This window comes from Tachyglossus aculeatus, chromosome 1 (assembly GCF_015852505.1).
Source record: "Tachyglossus aculeatus isolate mTacAcu1 chromosome 1, mTacAcu1.pri, whole genome shotgun sequence".
In the NCBI taxonomy this organism is placed as follows: Eukaryota; Metazoa; Chordata; class Mammalia; order Monotremata; family Tachyglossidae; genus Tachyglossus; species Tachyglossus aculeatus.
The window spans coordinates 52,954,371-52,964,891 of NC_052066.1; the positions used below are offsets into that span (position 1 = coordinate 52,954,371).

The following is a 10,521-nucleotide window of genomic DNA, read 5'->3' on the forward strand; positions in this document are numbered from 1 at the left end:
CTGTCTCTATATGTTACCAACAAGCGCTCAGTCCAGCGCTCTGCACACAATAAAAGCTCAATACAATTGAATGAATGAGGGACTGTCTCTATATGTTGCCAACAAGCGCTCAGTCCAGTGCCTTGCACACAGAAAGCACTCAATAAATGACTGAATGAATGAGGGACTGTCTCTATATGTTGCCAACAAGCGCTTAGTCCAGTGCTTTGCACACAGGAAGCACTCAATAAATACAACTGAATGAATGAGGGACTGTCTCTATATGTTGCCAACAAGCGCTTAGTCCAGTGCTCTGCACACAGGAAGCGCTCAATAAATACGACTGAATGAGCGAGGGACTGTCTCTATAGGTTGCCAACAAACAAGCGCTTAGTCCAGTGCTTTGCACACGGGAAGCGCTCAATAAATACGACTGAATGAATGAATGAATGTAATGCCCCCTGACAGAAAGTCACGTTGTGGCCCTGCCCACAACCAGACCGGAAGTGACGTAGGAGCATCTCCCCCATCGAAGGGCCCCCCTCAGGGCGGAGGAGCCAAGATGGAGGCCAAGGGATTGGCCTACCTTTGTGGGCGACTGGCAGCGGCCCTGCGAGCCCCCCGCGGCCTCGGGTAGGTCGCGGGCGATTTAATTTTGTTTGTTTTCCGTTGATCATTTGAATGAGGCGGGCGATCAATCAATCAATCGTATTTATTGAGCGCTTCCTGTGTGCAGAGCACTGGACTAAGCGCTTGGGAAGTACAAGTTGGCAACACTATAGAGACAGCCCCTACCCAACAGTGGGCTCACAGTCTAGAAGGGGGAGACAGAGAACAAAACCAAACGCACTAACAAAATAAAATAAATAGAATAGATATGTACAAGTAAAATAAATAAACAGAGTAATAAATATGTACAAACATATGTACATAGATACAGGTGCTGTGGGGAAGGGAAGGAGGAAAGATGGGGGAGATGGAGAGAGGGAGAGGAAGGAAGGGGCTTGCCCTTCCCAAGCGCTTAGTCCAGTGCCCTGCACACAGGAAGCGCTCAATAAATATGATTGAATGAATGGAGGAGGAAAAGAGTGATAATAATAATAATGTTGGTATTTGTTCAGCGCTTACTTTCTGCCAGGCACTGCTCATCACCTTGCAACCCCCCCAGCTCCTAGAACAATCAATCAATCGTATTTATTGAGCGCTTACTGTGTGCAAAGCACTGTACTAAGCGCTTGGGAAGTACAGGTTGGCAACATATAGAGACCGTCCCTACCCAACAGCGGGCTCAGTCTAAAAGGGGGAGACCGAGAACAAAACCAAACATACTAACGAAATAAAATAAATAGAGCGGTGCTTTGAATAATAATAATAATAGCATTTATTAAGCGCTTACTATGTGCCAAGCACCGTTCTAAGCGCTGAGGGGGGATACAAGGTGATCCAGTTGTCCCACGGGGGGCTCACAGTTTTTAAACCCCATTTTACAGATGAGTTAACTGAGGCCCAGAGAAGTGAAGTGACTTGCCCAAAGTCACCGAGCTGACAAGCGGCGGAGCCGGGATTTGAACCCATGACCTCTGACTCCAAAGGCCAGGCTCTTTTCCACTGAGCCCCGCTGCTTCTCAACTTTGAACATAGTAAGCGCTTAGCAGATGTGGTAATAATAATAATAATGTTGGTATTTGGTCTTTTAGACTGTGAGCCCACTGTTGGGTAGGGACTGTCTCTATATATTGCCAACCTGTACTTCCCAAGCGCTTAGTCCAGTGCTCTGCACACAGTAAGCGCTCAATAAATATGATTGATTGATTGATTGATTGGTCAGCGTTTACTATGTGCCAGGCCCTGCTCCTCACCTTGTAACCTCCCCAGCTCTTAGAACAGTGACTTGAACAAAGCAGTGTGGCTCAGTGGAAAGAGCCCAGGCTTTGGAGTCAGAGGTCACAGGTTCGAATCCCAGCTCTGCTAACTGTCAGCTGTGTGACTTTGGGCAAGTCACTTCTCTGTGCCTCAGTTACCTCATCTGGAAAATGGGGATTAAGACTGTGAGCCCCCTGTGGGACAACTCGATCACCTTGTAACCTCCCCAGCGCTTAGAACAGTGCTTTGCACATAGTAAGCGCTTAATAAATGCCGTAATTATTATTATTATTATTTTCTGTGCCTCAGTTCCCTCATCTGTAAAATGGGGGTGAAGACTGTGAGCCCCACGTGGGACATCCTGATCACCTTGTAACCTCCCCAGTGCTTAGAACAGTGCTTTGCACATAGTAGGCGTTTAACAAATACCATCATTATCATTATTATTATTATTATTATTATAGTAAGCGTTTAACAGATGTCATTATTATTATTATTATTCCTTGAGCGCCTAAAATGTGCAGAACACTGTAAGTAACAACAAATAAATAACGATGGCTTTTGTTAAGCATTTACTACGTGCCAAACGCTGTTCAAAGCGCTAGGGGGGGAATCCAAGGTCACCAGCGTGTCCCACCTGGGCTCCCAGTCTTCATCCCCATTTGACAGATGAGGCCACTGAGGCCCAGAGAAGTGAAGTGACTTTTTTATGATGACATTTATTAAGCACTTACTGTGTGCAAAGCACGGTTCTAAGCGCTGGGGAGGTTACAAGGTGATCAGATTGTCCCACGGGGGGCTCAGAGTCTTCATCCCCATTTTACAGATGAGGTGACTGAGGCACAGAGGAGTTAAGTGACTTGCCCAAGGTCACACAGCTGACAATTGGCGGCGTCTGGATTAGAACCCATGACCTTCTGATTCCCAAGCCCGGGCTCTTTCCACTGAGCCACAGGGCTTCTCTGTGAGGCGGGCGATGGAGGAGGAGAAGAGTGATGATAATGTTGGTATTTGTTCAGCGCTTACTATGTGCCAGGCACTGTTCCAAGTGCTGGGGTAGATACAGGGATATCGGGTTGTCCCACGTTCATTCCCGTTTCATTCCCGCTTCATTCCCGTTTTCCAGATGAGGCCACACTGCTGTGCTCACAAGGAGTTTGCAGTTTTAAGTTGTGTATTTTACTTAGACGAGGAGTACATTTTCCATTGCGTTAATATGCAGTACTTATCCCTTTCCCATTTAGCAACCAGCTTCGCTGTCCTTTAAAACAAATACTATATTTTTTAAAGAACCAACTTTAAAAGAGGAAGCTCAAAATACGATGTTTTTCATCCCAGCAATAAGGAAATGATTAACATCACTTGTTTTTAATGTTGCATATATTTGTTCAGCGCATACTACGGGCGAAGCACTGTTTCCAGACTGAGCCCCCTCCTTCCTCTCCCCCTCCCCACCCCCCCGCCTTATAATAATAATAATAATATAATAATAATAATAATAATGGCATTTATTAAGCGCTTACTATGTGCAAGGCACTGTTCTAAGCGGGAGGCCTTCCCAGACTGAGCCCCCTCCTTCCTCTCCCCCTCCCTATCCCCCCGCCTTATAATAATAATAATATAATAATAATAATGGCATTTATTAAGCACTTACTATGTGCAAGGCACATAAGCGCTGGGGAGGTTACAAGGTGATCAGGTTGCCCCACGGTGGCGGGAGGATGGCTCACAGTCTTCATCCCCATTTTACAGATGAGGAAACTGAGGCCCAGAGAAGTGAAGTGACTTGCCCAAAGTCACAGCTGACAATTGGTTGAGCTGGGATTTGAACCCATGACCTCGAACTCCAAAGCTCGGGCTCTTTCCACTGAGTCACGCTGCTTCTCTCCTTCCCCTCCCCACAGCACTTGTATATATGTATATGTTTGTACGTATTTATTACTCTATTTTATTTGCACATATTCCATTTATTTTATTTTGTTAGTATGTTTTGTTGTCTGTCTCCCCCTTCTAGACTGTGAGCCCGCTGTTGGGTAGGGACCGTCTCTCTATGTTGCCAACTTGTACTTCCCAAGCGCTTAGTATAGTGCTCTGCACACAGTAAGCGCTCAATAAATACGATTGAATGAATGAATGAATATTGTGACTTCATTTGCTTCTTTAGGTTTGCTCTCAGTCAGTTTTACAAGAGTACCTCACAAGTCGCACCGGTTCACCATTGTAGATTTCTTCATGTTTCTTCGTCAAGGAAAGGGCTGGAGGAATTTTTTGATGACCCCAAAAACTGGGGAGCGGAAACGGTCAAATCGGGTGAGGCGTTTTTGTTTTAAATTTATATTTTTGAGGCTTTTGTAGAGATCTAGTCAAGAAATATCAGTCCTTGACTCTCTATTTTTAGGGTTAGATTTCCAGGCTCCTGGCTTTGGCATCTCGACGGTCCGCTTTTCACGCCTGCACCATTAGGTGAATAGGGGTGGTTGTACAGAAAATGAAATGTAAATTGATCAGCTTTGCTACCAAGCAACTATAAAAGAAATCGGTCAGTGTTTATTGAGCGCGAGAGGGAAGTTTGGAACTCTGGACTGGAATGAGGCTGCAGGAGTATTTGTGGATTTCATTTATTTATGCTTTTCCTGTTCCTACTCTCACAGATTAAGTTTTCTGTAAGTGGGAGACAGTGTTTAAAAATGTAATCAAGTGAAAATGCATGCCCATTATAAATTTATAACTTTCACTAGGGGCTGCATGGACCTGTGAACAAATAAGAACCAAGAGTAATGAAGATTTACATAAACTTTGGTAAGTATTTCACACTTCACGTAATGGAACTATTTCAACTGTACCACCAAATTGACTAGGTCGAAACCGTGGGCATAGCTCTTAAAGATGGGGGGTGAGATCCCAAGCTGTAATATCCCAAGTGTGTCATCCAATTTCGTTGTTAAATACCAACATATAAAATGAGTAAGGTTACTTCAAAACTGTCATTGATGAAAGATGCTTCTGCAGCCCCGTACCTTGCAAGCCTGTGAGTATATTTGAATGTTAGAATCAGTAAATCGTATTTATTGAGCACTTACTGTGTGCAGAGCACTGTACTAAGCGCTTGGGAAGTACCAGTTGGCAACATATAGAGACGGTCCCTACCCAACAGTGGGCTCATAGTCTAGAAGGGGGAGACAGAGAACAAAACAAAACATATTAACAAAATAAAATAAATAGAATAGATATGTACAAGTAAAATAAATAGAGTAATAGTAGTAATAGTAGAATGTGGGCAGCGGACAAATGAAAGACTAATCTCTGGACTCTAAGTTCATTATGGGCCATTTCTGTTGTATTAGACTGTCCTGAGTGCTCAGTACAGTGCTCTGCACATAGTAAATGCTCAATAAACACCAACTAGATTAATATGTAGACTGTATTTTAGGATTTAAGGCAGTACTTTTCAACTTTTTCCACTATGCAGCCCACGTGGAAATTTGTTCAGACACTGCTCCCCTTCTCCCCCAAGCATTAGTAGTAAAAATCACTTTCTTTCCTTTACTCCCCCATAATCACTTGTGCAAGCCTTCAGTAAGTGTCAGATTATTTTGGCATTTTCATTAGCGCCAGGGAGTGGGTGACTGCGGTTTTCACAGTTATTTGCAAGAAAAGAAAAACCTGCCAAATTGTTACACGCTGGTCGAAAATGCTGTATCAGTATTACAGTGCTCTGCACACAATAAGCGCTCAATAAATACGATTGATTGATTCAGGGGTCACGACACAGAATTCTTAGGGCGTTGCATATTTCTTTGTCTTCCCGCAGGTACGTTCTTTTGAAAGAGAGAAACATGCTTCTGACTTTAGAACAGGAGGCCAAGCGGCAGGTATTACCAATGCCAAGCCCGGAAAGATTGGAAAAGGTAAAACGTTTGTGAAATGCGTATTGAATTTAGAATTTTTTTAAAAAGCAGATTATCAGTTAGACTCTTTCACTTCCTTTTGCGTCCCCCTTGCACTTGGATTTGCTCCCTTTAATCACCCCTCCTTCAAACCCCCAACACTTAGGTACGTATCTGTCATTTATTTATGTATGTTAATGTCTGTTCCCTCCCTCTAGACTGTAAGCTCAGTATGGGCAGGGAAAATGTCCACCAACTCTGCTAGAGCCAAGCACTTAGTACAGTGCTTTGCAAACAGTAAGGACTCAATAGATGTGACTGATTGTTCCTCCAGCCTGCTTCACTACTATTTCTTTTTTTTTTCCTTCCTTATCATTTTAAGGACTATAGGCTGGTTGTTTGCATTTGGCAGGCTTTCTAAGTATGGTTCTGTCCCCCAAAAGCTATTTGAATATGCCCGTTTCATCTCCCTTTTCGCCTCAACTTTTGAAAATTCAGTGCTCGCCTCCATTGGCGTTGCTGTGACGTGTTTTATGGCCCAATAGAGAATTGAGTCAGAATTCTTGAATTTTAAGCCTGATCCTGCCCCAAGCCAGCTCCGAAATGTTGGGCTAATCCCATTTGTTTTTTTTCTGTATGTAGGATCATTTAAGGGTCAGTGGTTTTGAAGGAATGCATTTTGTCTCTGTGTAGTAGTAGATAGAATGACTATTTCAGAAAGGTTAATGGACAGTGCTGCCTTGCCAGGTACGTATCTAAAACCCAAAAGTGAATCTAAATGTAGACCTGTATGACGGTAAAATAAATCCCAGGTAAATCATCTTGCTTAGGCTATGGGTATCTGAGTCCGTTCCTTCCTCTCCCCCTCGTCCCCCTCTCCATCCCCCCCATCTTACCTCCTTCCCTTCCCCACAGCACCTGTATATATGTATATATGTTTGTACATATTTATTACTCTATTTATTTATTTATTTATGTATTTATTTATTTATTTATTTATTTATTTTACTTGTACATATCTATTCTATTTATTTTATTTTGTTAGTATGTTTGGTTTTGTTCTCTGTGTCCCCCTTTTAGACTGTGAGCCCACTGTTGGGTAGGGACTGTCTCTATATGTTGCCAATTTGTACTTCCCAAGCGCTTAGTACAGTGCTCTGCACATAGTAAGCGCTCAATAAATACGATTGATGATGATGATGGTGACTACAATGCCTGAGAAGCCCTAAATATCTCTTCTCCCTAAGAACGCTAGCCCCTCGTGGGACAGGGACTGTGTCCGAGCCACTATTTTGTCTCTACCCCAGTGCTTAGAACAGTGTTTGAAAAATAGTATCCACTTAACAAATACCATTTTTTTTTTTTAAAAAAAAGCTTGTTCTCTCTTGAAATTTCCACTGGAAGCCTTCTAAAACGGCTGCCCCTCTTCTCTCCTCAGGTGATAGAGTCTATGGATGCAATAGATACAGTTGTTCAAGAAAGAGACCGGGCCCTGAGACTTTTGCAAACTGGGCAAGAATATCCACGACCGGGTGCCTGGAGGAGGAACATATTTGGACAGATTATTTGGTATGTCGGCGCTTAGAACAGTGCTTGGCACATCATCATCATCATCAATCGTATTTATTGAGCGCTTACCATGTGCAGAGCACTGTACTAAGCGCTTGGGAAGTACAAATTGGCAACATAGAGAGACAGTCCCTGCCCAGCAGTGGGCTCACAGTCTAAAAGGGGGAGACAGAGAACAAAACCAAACATACTAACAAAATAAAATAAATAGAATGGATATGTACAAGTAAAATAAATAAATAGAGTAATCAATCAATCGTATTTAATTGAGCACTTACTGTGTGCAGAGCACTGTACTAAGCACTTGGGAAGTACAAGCTGGCAACATATAGAGACGGTCCCTACCCAACAGTGGGCTCACAGTCTAAAAGCAGAAGACAGAACAAAACCAAACATACTAACAAAATAAAATAAATAGAATAGATATGTACAAGGAAAATAAATAGAGTAATCAATCAATCGTATTTATTGAGCACTATACTAAGCGCTTGGGAAGTACAAGTTGGCAACATATAGAGACAGTCCCTACCCAACAGTGGGCTCACAGTCTAGAAGGGGAAGACAGAGAACAAAACCAAACATACTAACAAAATAAAATAAATAGAACAGATGTGTACAAGTAAACTAAATAAATAGAGTAATAAATATGTACAAACATATATACATATATACAGGTGCTGTGGGGAAGGGAAGGAGGTAAGATGGGGGAAGGAGGGGGGAAGATTATTATTAATAATAATAATGATGATGATGATGGCATTTATTAAGCACTTACTATGTGCAAAGCACTGCTCTAAGCACTGGGGAGGTTACAAGGTGATCAGGTTGTCCCACGTGGGGCTCACAATCTTAATCCCCATTTTACAGATGAGGGAACTGAGACCCAGAGAAGTGAAGTGACATGCCCAGGGTCACACAGCTGACAATTGGTGGAGCTGGGGTTTGAACCCATGACCTCTGACTCCAAACCCCGGGCTATTTCCATTGAGCCATGCTGCTTACTATGAGAGACAGTGAGATTGGGCAGACTGTGAGCCCGCTGTTGGGTAGGGACCGTCTCTAGATATTGCCAACTTGGACTTTCCAAGCGCTTAGTCCAGTGCTCTGCACACAGGAAGCGCTTAATAAATACAATTGAATGAATGAGGGACTGTCTCTATATGTTGCCAACAAACAAGCACTTAGTCCAGTGCTCTGCACACAGGAAGCGCTCAATAAATGTGATTGAATGAATGAGGGACTGTCTCTATATGTTCCCAACAAACAAGCGCTTAGTCCAGTGCTCTGCACGCAGGAAGCGCTTAATAAATACAATTGAATGAATGAGGGACTGTCTCTATATGTTGCCAACAAGCGCTTAGTCCAGTGCTCTGCACACAGTAAAAGCTCAATAAATACGATTGAATGAATGAGAGACTGTATAGGTTGCCAACAAGCGCTTAGTCCAGTGCTCTGCACACAGTAAGCACTCAATAAATACGACTGAATGAATGAGGGACTGTCTCTATAGGTTGCCAACAAGCGCTTAGTCCAGTGCTCTGCACACAGGAAGCGCTCAATAAATACGACTGAATGAATGAGGGACTGTCTCTATAGGTTACCAACAAACGCTTAGTCCAGTGCTCTGCAGACAGGAAGCCCTTAATAAATGCAATTGAATGAATGAGGGACTGTCTCTATATGTTGCCAACGAACAAGCACCTAGTGCTCTGCACACAGTAAAAGCTCAATAAATACGATTGAATGAATGAGGGACTGTCTCCATATGTTGCCAACAAGCGCTTAGTCCAGTGCTCTGCACACAGTAAAAGCTCAATAAATACGATTGAATGAATGAGGGACTGTCTCTATAGGTTGCCAACAAGCGCTTAGTCCAGTGCTCTGCACACAGGAAGCACTCAATAAATACGACTGAATGAATGAGGGACTGTGTCTATAGGTTGCCAACAAGTGCTTAATCCAGTGCTCTGCACACAGGAAGTGCTCAATAAATACGACTGAATGAATGAGGGACTGTCTCTATAGGTTGCCAACAAGCACTTAGTCTAGTGCTCTCCACACAGGAAGTGCTCAATAAATACGACTGAATGAATGAGGGACTGTCTCTATAGGTTACCAACAAGCGCTTAGTCCAGTGCTCTGAAGACAGGAAGCCCTTAATAAATGCGATTGAATGAATGAGGGACTGTCTCTATATGTTGCCAACGAACAAGCGCTTAGTGCTCTGCACACAGTAAAAGCTCAATAAATAGGATTGAATGAATGAGGGACTGTCTCCATATGTTACCAACAAGCGCTTTGTCCAGTGCTCTGCACACAGGAAGCGCTCAATAAATACGACTGAATGAATGAGGGACTGTCTCTATATGTTACCAACAAGCTCTTAGTCCAGTGCTCTGCACACAGTAAAAGCTCAATAAATACAATTGAATGAATGAGGGACTGTCTCTATATGTTACCAGCAAGCGCTTAGTCCAGTGCTCTGCACACAGGAAGCGCTCAATAAATACGATTGAATGAATGAGGGACTGTCTCTATATGTTGCAAACAAACAAGCACTTAGCCCAGTGCTCTGCACACAGGAAGCGCTCAATAAATATGACTGAATGAATGAGGGACTAACTCTATATGTTACCAATAAGCGGTTAGTCCAGTGCTCTGCACACAGTAAAAGCTCAATAAATACGACTCAATGAATGAGGGACTGACTCTATAGGTTACCAACAAGCGCTTAGTCCAGTGCTCTGCACACAGTAAAAGCTCAATAAACACGACTGAATGAGTGAGGGACTGTATAGGTTGCCAACAAGCGCTTAGTCCAGTGCTCTGCACACAGGAAGCGCTCAATAAATATGATTGAATGAATTAGGGACTGTCTCTATATGTTGCCAACAAACAAGTGCTTAGTCCAGTGCTCTGCACACAGGAAGCGCTCAATAAATACGACTGAATGAATGAGGGACTGTCTATAGGTTGCCAACAAACAAGTACTTAGTCCAGTGCTCTGCACACAGGAAGCGCTCAATAAATACGACTGAATGAATGAAATGCCCCCTGACAGAGAGTCACGTTGTGGCCCTGCCCCCAGCCAGACCGGAAGTGACGTAGGGGCATCTTCCCCACCGAAGGGCCCGCCTCAGGGCAGGGGAGCCAAGATGGAGGCCAAGGGCTTGGCCTACCTCTGTGGGCAACTGGCAGCGGCCCTGCGCAATTGATTCTGTTT

The 10,521-nt window shown here is 43.5% G+C and overlaps 1 protein-coding gene across 1 annotated transcript; it reads left to right on the top strand.

Annotated features, from left to right (window-relative positions):
* Window positions 1-536: 536 nt before the first annotated feature.
* LOC119926646 (39S ribosomal protein L47, mitochondrial-like) lies at window positions 537-10,513 on the top strand. The gene is made up of 6 exons (XM_038744832.1): window positions 537-612; window positions 4,007-4,152; window positions 4,581-4,641; window positions 5,654-5,750; window positions 7,168-7,298; window positions 10,387-10,513. Exons 1-6 carry the CDS (start codon window positions 542-544, stop codon window positions 10,511-10,513), a joined length of 633 nt encoding a protein of 210 aa, XP_038600760.1. The 5' UTR covers window positions 537-541.
* The last annotated feature ends 8 nt before the right edge of the window (window positions 10,514-10,521 follow it).